Below are 17,340 nucleotides of genomic sequence, written 5' to 3'. Positions count from 1 at the left end.
AGAAGTAAATCAGTAGCAGTAGCCATATCTCAGGTATGTAACATTTTGGTATAAAAAAATCAGGAAACCAGCCATTTTGTTGAATGTTTTGCCACTCAACAGGGCTCCCGTGTGGTCATTGCATACCCTCTATAAATAAGCTTTCAATTGTTTGTTAGGATAGGACAATATTTGGAAAAATCTGAGGGAGCAATAAAATCGCCTACACAGTTGTCCAAAAGAAGGAGATTACTAATGATGAATACATTTTCAATATATTTCTGTAGTAAATTTACAAAATATCTTCAAGGAACATGATCTTAAAATAATACTCTGATGATTTTTGGCATAGAGTGTATTGTTGGCTATTGCTACATATACCTATAACGTTACTTATGATTGGTTTTGTGGTCCATGGTCACATTATGTAATGACATTTTTTGCTTCACCCTTTACTCTCTTGCTGTTTTACGAAAGTTAAAATTTCACCACACTTCCAAAAAAAAGATGAAAGAAAAATTACACATTTTACATTTTTAGATTTATTTAAGCTGAAGATGGCGATACATCAATTGTGAAGTACTGTATGAAGTATCTGAAAGGCGCATTGAGTCCTACAAAGAAGGCCACATTAATAACACTAGAGTTAGCAAAGTCCTTATTTTCTTAATGAATCGACTCGACTGCTTCGAAGTACACGTGACAATGAAACATCTCAGACACTGTTCTCATTTGAAGTCACAAGAAACTCAAACTATATAGACATTTTTAAAATAAAAAAGTAAATACACAGGCATTATTTTTTCTTGTTAATATATATTTTTCTAAAATAATACATATTTATATATTTAATATTCTACTGTAATTCAAAACACACGTATGAGAACCCGAAGAAGAGTAAACGTGTCAGAGTAAATGTACAAAATATCCTCTACAAATGTAGAATATCTTAACTTTTATTGAGTAGGTTTCCTTCATATTTTTTATCAAGTTTGTAAATCCTAAGTTCACATTAATTGAAGTACGTGGAAATCACGTCATCGGAAATCAAGTATTTTATGTATATCTCTCAAAATGTGCAAAATCGACTATTGACCATAAAGGTGCAATGTGGGGCATTAAGAGGGATCTCTTGACAGAAATGCAATATAATATAAATAACTATATTATCAGTGGTGTATAAATGGAGCGGTGAAGTGTGGAATGAGCCGCTGGTTGCAATTCACAATCTCACCGCTAGATGCCGCTAAAAATCCCACATTGCACATTTAACTGCACCTCTTACCTTTGGTCGTTTTTCCAACAAATAAAGATAACCTTCAGAGTGTAAACAACATCTATCACATTAAGACAGAACATTTAAAAGGCTGGATCTGGTCATCACTATAACAATCAACATCCAACACATTTCAGACAGCTGATGAAAAAAGTAACAACGTTGCACACAAAACATGTTAGGACTCGATATGTAAATACTGCGTTGAAATAAACACTTTGCCTCATTAAGCATAAGAACAGATGATACATTGAGTCTGGACAGAATTGCACAGGAGAATATATTAAATATTACATTAAAAGACATTGTAGTGTTAATACATAGAAAAACTTTAATGATGCACCATGATAATCAATACAATGATAATAATAAATAATATAATGGTATATGGATATCATGGTATTTGAATAGGATAATCGTTCAGTACCATGCATTTTAGACAATGGTACAATGGTAATACTATCCTTTTTGGTAATACTATGGTAATCTTTGAAATTCCATGTATTTGGAAAAAAGGGCAGTCATTCAGTACAATAGTATTACCACCCAATGCCCTCACTGTATCACAGTATCCTGTACCTTATGCAAAGGTTTAGATGTTTTTCATATAGTCAGAATTATCAGAATGACACAAAGTACCTCCCGTGAAAATAAAACCTCTTTCTTGCACCACTCAATTGCGTTAAATAGAGCGCAAATGTGACCCGACAGGAAAGAGACATAAACACGTTTTAGTGGGTTTGGTGCTTGACAGTTTTACGGTCAAGTCTACACCTGATGAACCACAAAGCACAAAACCTCAACCACTGACACACACACACATAAAACAGTAGAGATGGATTTACCACCCCATAGACGAGCAGGACACAGCAGCAGTGTCTGTTCTGAGGGCAGAACCGAAGAGGTCCAGCGAGGCATTTGAGAAGAGGGCTGGTCTGAGTGTTTTGGCAGTGGAGGGTGGGGACGAATCCTCTCAGCTCCTGATCAGGGTCAAGAACTCGTCTCGTGTTTTGGGGTCCTCTCTGAACACACCCAACATGGTGCTGGTCACCGTCTTGCTGTTCATCTTCTGAACTCCCCTCATGACCATGCACATGTGACTGGTGAAGAATGTAATACAGTACATTTTTTAATTCAAATTCATTTCTGTACGTCGCTTTTCAGTTTTGCATTGTTGCAAAGCAGCTTTAAAGTACAGACTGATCTGTAGGAATAAAAAAATCCTTATGAACTGTATATAAACTATTAAATGTATTATGAAATGGACCGTTATATTCATATATAGTATTATTTATCACACATTATGTTAATTGTGAACACTTATAGACAGTAATGTTGCGTATATACATACGTGGCTTCAATAACAACCCCAACACCAGCAGGCTGTAGTGCTTCAGTGATCGCCACGGCAATCTGTTTAGTCAATCGCTCTTGAACTGAACACCAGCAAAATAAGACACGGAAAAAAAATTACCACATGCTACTTTTGAGTATGTGTGTGATATTTGTGTGTACAAAAAACTGATTCAAATTGTTTTTGTGTTACCTTGCAGTCTTCTACTGTATATTTCAACAATCCTGATAGATAAAAAAAACATAGTATAGAGTTAACAATTAAGAAAGATTTAACCATTTCAAGACAGATCTCTGTATGTTTGTACAGTAGTTATGGGATATTAATGGGATAGCTCACCCAAAAACTCCCCTTCATGTCAACACTGAATGTCTTTCTTTGTTCTTTAAAACCCAAATGCAGATTTTTAAGTGTTATTTAACGTCCCATGAAATGAGATCTTACAATTCTTAATATTGCAGTGTTCATTATAAAAAAATTTTATTCATGTGCCCTCATAAAATTTAATCAAAATCTGAAAATGTACTTTCATCCTTGTGGCGATCCTTTCTTGATGACGTCAGCTAGACGGCTTGGGCGGGAACATCTGTTAACTCCGCCCCCTCTATCTGTCAGTCTGCTGCGAGTTCGAAGTATAGGTCTCTGCAGAATAAAAAAGGGCTGTTTCCCAATTTTGGGGCGTTTTCAAACTGGGGTTAGGTGTTTTTAACAATCCAATCAAGCCATACATCATTATTTTTTAACACCTATTTCAGTTTGAAAATGCCCCAACATTGGGAAATGCCTCTTTTTGTTCCGCAGGGACCTCCTTCTCAAAAATGCATTTGGGAATCGCCCAATCAATTTGAGCCAATCAGACAAATAGGTGGAAAAATACCCATTTCATTTCAGCCCCAAAAAACGCCTCTCTTATTTCTTCAGAGACCCCAGTCTCGCAAGTTCAATTTCTCAATGAAACGCCTACTTTTCTATATCCAATCAACTCGCAGTGAAATGCACAACCACACCCACTTTTTTCCTCATGTGATATTCTTTTTCACTCAGAAATACGTCACAACACGGAGGTGAAGTTGATCGCGACTATTGGTTCACAGGGACGTTTTCTGGTTATTATGGGAGTGGATGGTGACGCCTCTTTAGGTTTCAAAAGGACCTGAAAGTGTTAAACAAATCTCCACTCGACTACTGGTGTACATTTTTAATGTCCAGAATGCACACAAAAGGATTTGGTGAAAACAAACTTAAATGCTATCCATTATTTGATGAAAGTCTTGAAATGTTGATTCAGGCAGTTTTAGGATGTTTACTTTTTAATAATGTGTAACGACTGAAACAACAGCGATATCCACAATAAGAAAGTAGAGATGTAAATGTCTTCGGGACACTTACATATCAAGTCAACACTTTGAGTTATTTTGAAGTTTTTTGATTACAATGGGTGTGGTTGTTGTTTTTTTATTTAATAAAAACTAGCCTATAAAACATGTTTTTATAAAATTATTAGATTTTTATAGATTGCATCATATATTTGAACTCAGTATCAGGGCACATAAACATGTGATTCTGTGCCCCCTCCTGGGGTGAATTTAAATATAAACATTAGGAAATGGACTTTGAACCATCATCTTTGTACACAGGGTAAACTGAACATTTTGGTAGCAGCTGCATTTTGAAAGCAGCTTCTTTGAAAGCAACAATTAAACAAATAGAAATTCACTTATATTAAAGGATTAAATTAAATCCTTTTATTAACCACAGTGGCGGCCGGTGACTTCTTTTTCAAGGGCCCACGATGCGATGTATTTAGCCCATCATGTGTGTGGTTTGTCATTTCAAAATATGTGTTCGGCGCGTCAAGTGAATGTGCATCACGTGTCATGTCAAAGTAAGTGCCTGCTGCACACTAAAGGGTTTATGATAAAAGAGACACTCATGTTTGCCATATATATGCTTAATCTCATGTGTAATCAGAGTTTATTGTTAACTCTTTCCCCGCCATTGACGAGTTATCTCGTCAATTCGCAATACTGCTATTATCCACCAGGTGGCAATTTATAAAACCCGGAAGTATCGCCCTAGGGAAAACAGCTGCATGTCTGTCTAAGGGCCGATTCACACTGGATGCGTGGCGTGTCTGTTGCGTGTCTGTCGCATGGCAGCTGCGTGGCATTTTCTATGCCCTTGCTTACCAGAAGCGTTTTTGACGCGGCGCTGCTGCTGCTGCTAGCCTATTCTGTATACATGTATGTTTCCTATTGATAAACGGACCTGAAAGTGTCCGGTTTCAACTACAAAAACGTCACGTGATTTGGATCGCCCTTGTTTGACGTATGGGGAGACGTATGAACTGAAATGAACTACCTGCAATACAGAGGTGTAAAGTACTCGAGTAAATGTACTTCGTTACTGTACTTAAGTATTTTTTGGGCTACTTTGTACTTGTACTGAGTATCAAAAATATAGGCAACTTTTACTCTCTACTCAATTACATTTTTGATTGGGTATTTGTACTCTTTACTCCACTACATTTAAAATGACACTTAACGTTACTCGCTACATTGTTTATTCGTCAAATAAAAACGAGACGAAAGTGTCAGAGGGTGATGATGGATAGAATCTGTGGTCGCGAGGTTACACGGACACACACAACTGAGGGACTTCATTTGGCTCTGCGCAGAGCAATCGTATGAAATCAAAGTACTGCGAGAGCGAATCAAATGCATATGGAGAAGTCTGCTCTCGCGGTACTTTGATGTCAAACGCTGAATGGCTTGCGTTGAGCCACCGTAGCGGGACATCTGCGTGCTGCGTATGTCATAAACTGTAGAGAAAAGTTCGCGTCTGGTCTGAGAGAAGAGATAAAGAGCAAACATATGGATGCATATCACATTTGCTTCAGTCAAGGGACCCTTTGTTAAACATGTGATGCTACAATCAAAACAGAAGTGATGCGCGATTGCAGGAGGGTCATCCCGCAACTCAAAGGCAAGCCCAAATGTTTATATATTCTGATGCTACCTTATCAGCTAACCTGAGCTGGTACATAACTTGATATAACTTACTATATAAGCCAAAATAAACCAGCGAGGTCCTGTACTGATTGCCCGATTAACTTAAGTACATTATAAGATTGATAATAAGTGTACAATTTCACTGTCCTCACATTTAATCAAGTATGCTGTAATGTATTTACTGTAAAGAGGGATGCATGACGGAAGAAATGTAGTGCACTTGTGATATAGTGGTGTTACGTACTACATGTGTTTACAATTAATCTTTCAAATGAACAACTTCACGTTTTTAATATGCATTATCATATTTCTGTTAGTGTAATTTTAGTTTACTGGAATTTTCTAAATATAAAAATTATATCTTTTTTGGGATAGACCTATATAAGACTATTTGGTAACACTTTACAACAAGGTTCATTAGTTAACAGTAGTTAATGTATTAACCAACTTGAACAAACCATGAGCAATACATTTGTTACATCATTTATTCATCTTTGTTAATGTTAGTTAATAAAAATGTAAGCTTTAATTGTTTGTTCATGTTAGTTCAGAGTGCATTAACTAATGTTAACAAGATTTTAATAAAGTATTAGTAATTGTTGAAATTAATATTAACAAAGATGAATAAATGCTGTATAAGTGCAGCTCATTATCAGTTCATGTTAACCAATGTAGCTAACTAATATTAACCAATGAACCCCACTGTAAATTGTTACCATAAATTTATATCACAAAGTTAGGCTATATATTTTTCAGCATGGCACATTCAAGTACACAATGACACTAGACTAAAATTAAATGGGTTTAAATTAAATTTAATGTAGATTTCTAGACTAAAATCTTATGGCATTTAGATGAATAAAATTGGACAAAAAACTAAATCAATTCAGATGACAAAAATATGAGTAAAACTAAATAAAAATTTAGTCAAAAGAAGACTATGACTATGTTTAATCTGTGTTTGTTCTGCCAGGTCAAAATTTTGAGGTGTTTGATTTCTTTTCTATATTAGGAAATAAAACCTCATAAATAAACTTTCTTAGTTTTCACTGCCCAGACCTACAGTGTCTCTTTGTGTTGAGGACTAGTGCATCTTTGAGCCAACATTCAGTACGAGTAAAAATACTTGAGTACTTTTAAATTGGGTTACTTTAATACTTTTACTCAAGTCATATTTAAATTGGTGACTTGTAACTTGTAGTGGAGTAATTTTTACAGTAAGGAATTTGTACTTTTACTCAAGTATGGCTTTCAGCTACTCTTTACACCTCTGCTGCAATATGCTACTTCATGTTAAACATACACATAATGATTTGATAACACAAAGACTTTCGTTCTGTAGCCTGTTGACAGATTCAATAGTTGGAAATAGGTTTTTATTTACATGTCTGCATTTATGTCAAACAACGTCAAATTGACATATAAACCACTTTTTGTGTTCTATTTTGTCTGGAAACGCTTCAAAGATGCTTGCGTGTGGCGTGAAAAATAGGCGTCGGTCCTATTCCTAGCATGCACGCGTTCTCGAGCCGCGCCTGAGACGTGCGTGTCATGCAGGCAGTGTGCACGGTCAAACCTGCTAACATGGGAGCCTAAATAAAAAAGGAACCGCCACGCAGCTGAGACACTCACGCCACGCATCCGGTGTGAAACGGCTCTAAGTTTCGAGGATCACTCTGCATCTGATATCTATCAAATTTCCTTTACAAAAAATAGAATAATCTCAGCTTTGTGTGCAAAATTTGGTGTCATTTAATAAACTGTATGTTTTTATATTTAAAGAAGAGCATTTTCTGGGAGGCATTAAACTTTTGTGAAAATCATGAACAATGCTGGCGTGGAAAGAGTTAAGTGAGTGTCTTGCGAGTATTTTGTAAATGTGAATTAGGGATGGGACGATTACCGGTTTCACGATTACCCGCGATAAAATGTCCTGGCGGTTAGTATTATCGTTTAAAATGTAATTATCATTACAACCGTGTTTGATTACCGTGATTTTGAAAACTCGCTGTAAATCCCCCGCCCAGCCAGAATCAGTTTGACGCAGGCGCGCACATGCAACATAGTTTTTTGCACAAGTAGGCATTTAAGGGTAATGTATTATATTCATTCACTGTAAACTTGTTATTAGACAGATTTATTTATTTTTTACCACAGAAATAATTTCAGGGACATGAAATATTAATTTTTTTTTTTCAAAAATAAAACTCGTTACTCATAAAAATGTTTTCAGTGTGTGTATCAGTGTGTGATTTCCATCTCATTTTAACAAAACCATGATAATATTGATAACCGTGATAACTTTGGTCACTATAATCATGATGTGAAATTTTCATACCGTCCCATCCCTAATGTGAATGCGTCTCTTTTATCTTAAACAGTTTCGATGCGTGTGCAGCAGGCACTTATTTTGACAAGACACATGATGCACATGGTTCACAAGTGCAAAACCTATTAAACAAGTACCAGATGAAAAGAGTGCCAATTCCACCTTCTCAAAAATCCAACAGGGCACGTGCCCCCTCAATTTAAATGGGCATGATGCCTCTGATTGTGACCAAGGGAGTCACCATTCACTCCCATAGTAACAAGAAAACCCCAAATAACACTTTTTAACAAAGCAGCATTTGGGGTTTCAAATGACATGAGGTTGAACAAAAAATGACAAAGTTTTCATTTTTGGGTGAACTATCCCTTTAAGGACTGTAGATAACCAGAAACTATAATTAAAAGCATTTACAGGAGTGAGAAAGTTGTGAACATAAAAAATAATCATATAAAGTCGTGAAATAATTTCTATAAATTTAACACAAAAAAATTATTATCCAATAATAACAAACAACTAGGAAAGTCATGGAAGTTTATAAGCCAAGTGGTGCAGGAACACAAATAATAAGCTTATTTGGCTAATATTAGTCTGTGACCATGCTACCCTGCAACACTATTAGCGATTATTGGAAAAGGCGTATGCCATTCTGAAGCTTGTTTTACCTAAATAAAAAGAAAAGTGTTTATCCTAACAGTTATGAAAGATCAATTTTAATTTGAAATGCAAGCGTGTGGTACACAGTCAGTGAAAGGGCTTAAGGCACAGGTATTAGGGTCAGATTGGATCAAGCTTCTCTTTGTCACTCACACATCGTATCTAATCCTCTTATAGACAATTACTCTCTCCCTTCTTCATCACAAACACACGTAAGAGTGTCTTGATTTCACAGATAAACAACAACCTTGAGGAAAGACACACATTAATGTGGTTTTCCCGCAGGATTGGGCTATTTTAACATTGTTGCTGCGGGCTGTTTTTCATGTTTGTGGGTTAAAGCGACCCCAAAATTGTGATAATAAGTTCTGGGAATGCGAATTTTAGCAGATCAAGCATGCCAAAAATGCTGGGAGGGTTTTGTTGTGAAAACCTGGCATCCCTGCTACCAATTGAGCTACAGGAAGAATACATTCTGTACATTTTGTGTGAAGGTATACAGTGTGAACCATTCAACAACTGCAAAAAAACGATACGAAAGCCCAGTTAAGGCTGCACGCTGTACCACAAAACATAAATGTACCGACCCATAAAGAATAAGGACACATTCTTGTGTCTATGTGTGCCTACCGTGCCAGTTTACTTAGACCAAGGACCCTCTTGTTTGGAAGGTAACCTATATGTACCTGTAAAATAAAGCAAAACACGTGAACGTAGGCCAGACATTACTGTAAAACATGCATGTGCATGGAAATGGCATCCACCTGACATCCAGCATCCCCCTCACTCCCAACTCCCACCCTTTTCCTCTAACCTCCACTTTGCCGTCAAACTCAAATGTCACCAACGATTTGATGAATCGCCCCGGAGAAAGGGCAACATCAACAAGCACGTCAGGATCAGCAGGCATGCAAGGATTTCATTTGCGTTTTTCTTTTGCTCTCTGTTTTGGTGCGATAATCTGATCCCCAAACTCCACGCGGCACTCTCCAAAAGCACATGCGATAACTTTAAAGCATATGGGCTTTATTGGAAATGAGTTTTTGGAACCATTTCAGATCATCAGGTTAGCGCAGGACGTTGTTGTCCATGATGGACGCTAAGCGAGCTCAAAGAGATCTTGGACAGTGAAGCGTAAGGGAAAGAGGGCCAGAAATGAAAGAAAACTAACACGCGTCCCTCTGAATGAAATTGGTGAGTCATTATCTTGTTGTAGATGCGGTGAGGTAAATAGATGAGAGGGATAAGAGACCGCCGCTGACGACAGGGAGCTATCAGCGGGGGCAGCAGCGGAAACGCCGGCCCTCCAACAGCGTCTGACAAACAAAATTGCAAGTGGCGGGGAAAAACGTGCACTTGATCAATGGCTCAGTCTATCATCACAGACCATTTGTGCGGTGAATGGATCGTCTGTGTTTCTTTTGTCTTAAATGGCAAACACCTGCAGGGCTATAAGCTGGAGGGAGGTACGAAATGTCAAACCTGGAGGATTACGTGTGGGTGAAATCTCCAAAGTGATATAACTTCTGGATTTCTCAGAGAAGTTTAATTGTGTGTCAACTTAGTTATTGACACATTAAATATCCACTTTTTTCAGAAAACACAAAAAGCTATTTCTGTCGGTAGGTGGGTAAATCCACAAAATCAATAGAAATATAGACAAAATAATAATAGACAGAAGATCATTATATTTTACTTAAAGAAAATTAAGCTTGTTTAATGCATTTGTGGCATTTAAAAAATATTAATTAATGAATTATTTTAATTAATAATTTTTTATTAAAATCAGCACCCATTTCATAATGTATATTTAAGCGAACATTACCATGATAGACTTACATATTTACAACTAATTAAACTGAAATTAGTAGGTTTATTTGCATTCACAATTGGGAAACTGCCAACAAATGTGTTTAATTATCATAAATGTACTTCATTAAAATCTTAAATGGCCTTAAAATACTCTTTACTCTTAAATCTTAAAAAGTACAAAGGTAAAACTGGTACAAACGAGTGCACATCGGTACCACAAAGGAGAACATTGGTACCAAAGAGTGCACATCGGTACCACAAAGGTGCACATTGGTAACAAAGAGTGCACATCGGTACCTCAAATGAGAACACTGGTACCAAAGAGTGCACATCGGTACCACAAAGGTGCACATTGGTAACAAAGAGTGCACATCTGTACTTCAAAAGTGCATACTGGTACCAAAGAGTGCACATCGGTACCTCAAAGGTGCATATTGGTACCAAAGAGTGCACATCAGTACCTCAAAGGTGTACACTGGCACCAAAGAGTGCACATCTGTACTTCAAAAGTGCATACTGGTACCAAAGAGTGCACATCAGTACCACAAAGGTGCAGATTGGTACCAAAGAGTGTATATCGTTACCTCAAAGGTGCATATTGGTACCAAAGAGTGCACATCAGTACCTCACACTGGTACCAAAGAGTGCACATCTGTACTTCAAAAGTGCATACTGGTACCAAAGAGTGCACATCAGTACCTCAAAGGAGAACACTGGTACCAAAAAGTGCACATCGGTACCACAAAGGTGCACATTGGTACCAAAGAGTGCCCATCAGTAATTCAAAGGTGCACATTGGTACCAAAGAGTGCACATATTTACTTCTAAAGTGCAAACTGGTACCAAAGAGTGCACATCGGTACCTCAAAGGTGCACATTGGTACAAAAGAGTGTACATCTGTACTTTAAAAGTGCATACTGGTACCAAAGAGTGCACATCTGTACTTCAAAAGTGCATACTGGTACCAAAGAGTGCACATCGGTACCTCAAAGGTGCATATTGGTACCAAAGAGTGCACATCAGTACCTCAAAGGTGTACACTGGCACCAAAGAGTGCACATCTGTACTTCAAAAGTGCATACTGGTACCAAAGAGTGCACATCGGTACCACAAAGGTGCAGATTGGTACCAAAGAGTGTATATCGTTACCTCAAAGGTGCATATTGGTACCAAAGAGTGCACATCAGTACCTCACACTGGTACCAAAGAGTGCACATCTGTACTTCAAAAGTGCATACTGGTACCAAAGAGTGCACATCGGTACCTCAAAGGAGAACACTGGTACCAAAAAGTGCACATCGGTACCACAAAGGTGCACATTGGTACCAAAGAGTGCCCATCAGTAATTCAAAGGTGCACATTGGTACCAAAGAGTGCACATCGGTACCACAAAGGTGCACATTGGTAACAAAGAGTGCACATCGGTACCTCAAATGAGAACACTGGTACCAAAGAGTGCACATCGGTACCACAAAGGTGCACATTGGTAACAAAGAGTGCACATCTGTACTTCAAAAGTGCATACTGGTACCAAAGAGTGCACATCGGTACCTCAAAGGTGCATATTGGTACCAAAGAGTGCACATCAGTACCTCAAAGGTGTACACTGGCACCAAAGAGTGCACATCTGTACTTCAAAAGTGCATACTGGTACCAAAGAGTGCACATCGGTACCACAAAGGTGCAGATTGGTACCAAAGAGTGTATATCGTTACCTCAAAGGTGCATATTGGTACCAAAGAGTGCACATCAGTACCTCACACTGGTACCAAAGAGTGCACATCTGTACTTCAAAAGTGCATACTGGTACCAAAGAGTGCACATCGGTACCTCAAAGGAGAACACTGGTACCAAAAAGTGCACATCGGTACCACAAAGGTGCACATTGGTACCAAAGAGTGCCCATCAGTAATTCAAAGGTGCACATTGGTACCAAAGAGTGCACATATTTACTTCTAAAGTGCATACTGGTACCAAAGAGTGCACATCGGTACCTCAAAGGTGCACATTGGTACAAAAGAGTGTACATCTGTACTTCAAAAGTGCATACTGGTACCAAAGAGTGCACATCTGTACTTCAAAAGTGCATACTGGTACCAAAGAGTGCACATCGGTACCACAAAGGTGCACATTGGTACCAAAGAGTGCACATCGGTACTTCAAAATGGCACATTGGTACCAAAGAGTGCACTTCTGTACTTCAAAAGTGCACATTGGTACCAAAGAGTGTACATCGGTACCTTCAAAGATGCATACTGGTACCAAAAAGTGCACATATGTACTTCAAAGGTGCACAATGGTACCAAAGAGTGCGCATCTGTACTTCAAAAGTGCATACCGGTACCAAAGAGTGCACATCGGTACCACAAAAGAGCACATTGGTACCAAAGAGTGCACATCGGTACCTCAAAAATTATGCTCATCCGTACCAAAGAGTGCACATCGGTACCTCAAAGGTGCACATTGGTACAAAAAAGGGTCCACACATCAATACCTCAAAGGTGCACATTGGTACCAAAAGTATACATATCTTTACCTAAATGGTACAGCTTAGGACCTTTTTTAAGGGTACTGCCCCAGTGACAGCCTTTTGTTAACCATTTTTTTCTACAATGCTACACTAAAACAAATACGTTTGGAGCTGGATGAAATTAGTTGTATAGTAAAGTTAATCTTTAAAATTTAATCTGTAAACCGTGTAAAGTAAACTGATCAGTCTTACCCGACCAAAAATGGGAACCAGATGATGTTCACACATGGAAAACATGTCAATATCTTTAACGATCACCATCTCATCGTGATCTTCATCAAATATTGCATCATTCAGGACATCTGCAGAGAGATAAAACAATAAACAAGATATAGTTAAACAATTACATCATTTCATTCACCTTCTAGGAAGTAAAAACTCAAGTCATTGTTTTTCACCTTAAACACTGTTCCTGTTGTTCATGTCTATCACTTTTTTACCTAGTATTATTTTTCTAATATATCCTGTTTTATCTAGTTTAAAAAGGCACTCTCGCCTCTTTGTGGGGCTTTTTTAATTTCCTGGCCGTTTATCTCGGGAAGGTTTCCGTGGAAACATGGCAAACTGATTGGGAGGCTTCAGGATCCTGTTGCGATGTGACTTCCGTATATGTTATTGGCACTTTTGAGTTGTGTGGTGCAGGACAGCCGCTAATAATTATTTGATCTTAAGACACATGTGATCATATCACTAAATTCTGGACTTGCAAAAGTTGCCTCTGTAGCTCAACTGGTGGAGCATCGCATTAGCAGCACAAAAGGTCATGGGTTCGATCCCTGGTAACACACATGCTGATAAAATCTAAGTGGCTTTGGATAAAATGTCAGTGATGTTATATAGTGGTGCTCTAAATAGTTTTAGTGGGTAGCTATGGTGTTCTGCTTGGTGATTAATCTGGTTTCGTGATACCAAGAAGCTCTATAAATTTTTAACCTGATTCTGGAGATATAAAACACTAACCAGGGCGCTTTTCAGGAAACAAGCGCATCTTGCATTCATGCTGTTTTGGTTAAATAAAGCAGCTGATCTGAGCATCAGACGCACTGAATTTACCCCGAGGCCAGCAGCTGTTAAGAGCCAAACTGTCATCAAGCTCATCTTAAACAAACAGCCACCCGTGACACATGAAAAGGTCTCACGTATGACAGTGCCACAAAACAAAAAGACCAGGAAATCAAATCAACATGTACCCAAAGTCATCTTTCAACCCTGCGCTGCAACCACACTCGATTACACACACAAATTTGCTTACGGACCAAGCAAACATACACTTGAAATACAATAAGTAACCATAGAAACCCTTTCAAATTGTGAGGATGTCACTGAGAAGAGCTCTGGCTTAGGGTAACGTTTGCATGGTGAGGGCTTGGTTTGTTCTGCATCCTTTAAATAAAAGACAGGCATCCGTCCAGGCGGTTGGGGGCAGGGAACGATGGGGCGTAATGATGGGTAATACAGCAAAGTCTGTACTGAGCTACATAATGACATAAATAAAGCAATATCACTTGTCTTGATAGCTTTACGGTGCGAAATGGTTTTCTGGAACCAAATATAACAACAAATACATAAACTAGGAGGATAATGAAATTGAAGATGTGTTTCTTAACAGGATTCGTTTTTCTATTAAGACAAGGTTAATTTTTTTAGTTTTATATACCGCTAAATCTGGGTATTTTTAAGTTAAAACATTTGGTGGAGGTTTCCCAGACAGGGTTTAGATAAATCCAAGACTAGGCCTTAGTTATATTAGGACATATAAGTAGTTTTTACAAACAAACCTTACAAAAAAAAAAAAAAAAACAATACTGGTGTGCATCTTGCACCCCTTTAAATGTGCATACCAACTAATCAATAATTACATTTGTTGACAATGATTTTCATAATCAATTATTACTGATTAGTTTTCGCTGACCTAAATATTATTAATATAATTACTTTTGTTTACCTGTAAAGAGGTTCTCATATAAATGTGTATCAGCTATGTGAAATATAAACTTTTATGATTTGTATTAACAGTAGCGCAATGCTCATGAGTCACGCATTATACAGAAATTAATTTTAACATCACATACTGAATGAGATTCAAGTGCACCTCTAATATATCATGCACTTCCTGTTCCTGTTAAAAATTATTTCTAGCTATTTATAAGGGAATTATTCAACAGTACCTATAATGAACACACAAAACTGCACTACAACAACCTCACACAAATTCCTTAATGTGAGGCACACACAAGATCAAACCACCTCAATATGGTTCAGTCATTTAAACTGAATGAATACCAGATTTACAAAACTACAATTTTGTTAGGGGTGGTGAAATTTTCAGCCAATCATGTCTCAGGAAGGAGGACTTTCCTCTTGAACGGTCTTATCATTGCACACCTCATCATGACATTGCACATAACATTGTAAACTGTGTGCAAGAGACTCAAGTCCTGAGGTCATTGGGGGCAAAAGTCTCCTTTAACGAACATTTTCTCATTATTTCGGTAAGAAAAGCAACAATAATAAAGTCCATATGCACACATGCTCTAAAATGCTGAGTAAACTAGGTCCAGATGTTGTTGTTAGGGAGGTGATGGGTGGGCAGCACCCCGGTTCAACCACTTAAACAACAGCCTGACCAATAAACAATTATGTAAGATCTTCCTCTAACCTTCGCTTTGAGGTGGAGTACCTGTTGAGCCAGTCGATCATATTCATGCAACACGTGCATGAGAACGAAATACTTTTAACTCAAGATGCTTGACTGTGCATTTGTCAAAGAAGAATAATTGATGAGTTACGAAACAGATTGCATGAGACTAGAAAGAAAAACATTTAAAAAATGCTTAATTTAGATTGAGAGAAAAGTAGAACAGATCAATAGGAGATATTGTACTGTACACGTTTTTACAATGCTGCCAGGCAGAACAATATCAAGATGAGTAATTTATCAAGTCTGGAAATCAATGAATGAATAAAAAGTATTGTTAACAAAGGTCCAATAACGTTATTGTATGGTTGCACAAGACAACCCAAAAATAACTATTTGGAAACGTTTTACACCAGCTATTTCTACGATCTATCTAAAATAAACCTTACTGCAACGTTCTGGGAACGTTATTTTATGGTTGTTAAATATAAAACCTAGAAAGAACGGCCCAAGAACCTTAATATTTGGCTTTTTTTAAAAATACCCAAAGGGAACCAAACACCAACACAAAAGTTAGGAGAACATTACATTTTTAAAGTATGTGATAGCAAGGGTTTTTAGAGATTATATTTTTTTCTGTCGTTGACAGATGCGTCGCGTGCAAGCGTATTTACAGCATCTGCCCCAGCGTTGCGTTTTTAAGACGGCGCGTCAGCTTAAAACAGCTCAACTTTTATTAAAAAGTCCCTTGAAAACCTGCAAATGAGCATACAACAGAGATGAACGAACGTTAACGTATAACTATTACTATCCCTAATGAATAATTAACAATAGTTTATTTATAGTAAGTATTTTATTCGTTTATGGTAGCTGTAGTAAGACAATAATAGCCTACATTTGACGTAACTAAGGTTTTACCACACAAAACATAATTTACGTAGGCCTTTAGTAAAATTATGGTTATAATTTTGGTAAGGTTTACGAAACACTTAGCATAGAAAATAAACTTACAGCGTTGCTTCTGACCAGTTTAAAGCCTCTTACTGCACTTATATTAATACATGTTCCTCATCACCTGTTCATGTAACTCACCGATGATTTTTTCCTGATAGCCTTTAGTGAAGAACTGCATGGCCGTGGCGGCTCTCCACGGGGTTTTGAGAAGCCCCTGCCGCTGAGGATCCTCACCGAGACCCCGGAGGATTGTCGTGTAAGCGGCGGCGATGCTCGGCAGACTCATCTCGTTGTCCTCCACGCTCCGAGTGCGCTCTTCCCGCCAGCTCTCCATCACGGAGGAGGTCGCGGCTCTCGCGTCCTCACCGGTGCCTCCCGCGCTCCAGCCGGGCATCTTTCCTCGCGCGTCAAAGTGCAGTCCATTCATACTTGCCGTTTCTTTCTCACTTTCTTTCATTTGTGTTTGCTTAGAGCGCTCCATGGTTGGTTAAAATAGGCAGTTTGACTGACTCAAAAATATTTTAAACGCTGCTTAAAGTGCAATGAACAAACTTGTGTGAAGTCCACCGGTTGTCAGACTCAGCTTCGCTCGTGCGTTGGCACATTTATAAACAGCGGATAATCCGCGCGATTCTGATTGGTCCGAAGTCGTGATTGCGTCACGCAACCTGTGTCTAGTAAGAGGATGAGGTCTCTTTATTTTTGCATAATATCTACCCTGTTAAATCATTTATTTTAAAATACTGTGATATTTATGATTTATGCTCTTTTTGCAAAAGTGAGGAGTTGCTGGCATTTATTT

General features: G+C 38.0%; 1 protein-coding gene across 1 annotated transcript; it reads right to left on the bottom strand.

Annotated features, from left to right (window-relative positions):
• Positions 1-503: 503 nt before the first annotated feature.
• On the bottom strand, positions 504-17,126 carry gch1 (GTP cyclohydrolase 1). The gene is made up of 6 exons (XM_065253025.2): positions 16,677-17,126; positions 13,139-13,248; positions 9,234-9,289; positions 2,802-2,833; positions 2,607-2,691; positions 504-2,355 (listed from the first exon to the last, which is right to left on the bottom strand). Exons 1-6 carry the CDS (start codon positions 17,017-17,019, stop codon positions 2,229-2,231), a joined length of 753 nt encoding a protein of 250 aa, XP_065109097.1. The 5' UTR covers positions 17,020-17,126; the 3' UTR covers positions 504-2,228.
• Between the last annotated feature and the right edge of the window lie 214 nt (positions 17,127-17,340).

The sequence above is a fragment of the Paramisgurnus dabryanus genome, chromosome 17 (genome assembly GCF_030506205.2).
Source record: "Paramisgurnus dabryanus chromosome 17, PD_genome_1.1, whole genome shotgun sequence".
Taxonomy (NCBI): Eukaryota; Metazoa; Chordata; class Actinopteri; order Cypriniformes; family Cobitidae; genus Paramisgurnus; species Paramisgurnus dabryanus.
Note: the sequence above shows the minus strand (reverse complement) of the source record. Positions and strands in the feature narration are given on the sequence as shown.

What these genes read in the sequence shown, in the direction of transcription:
- gch1 (XM_065253025.2), bottom strand. Translation starts at nt 17,019, where the DNA reads ATGGAGCGCTCTAAGCAAACACAAATGAAAGAAAGTGAGAAAGAAACG. An exon ending in CTATCAGGAAAAAATCATCG is followed by an intron (nt 13,249 to 16,676) that starts GTGAGTTACATG and finishes ATCTCTCTGCAG; the next exon opens with ATGTCCTGAATGATGCAATA. An exon ending in GGGGTTGTTATTGAAGCCAC is followed by an intron (nt 2,356 to 2,606) that starts GTATGTATATAC and finishes ATTCTTCACCAG; the next exon opens with TCACATGTGCATGGTCATGA.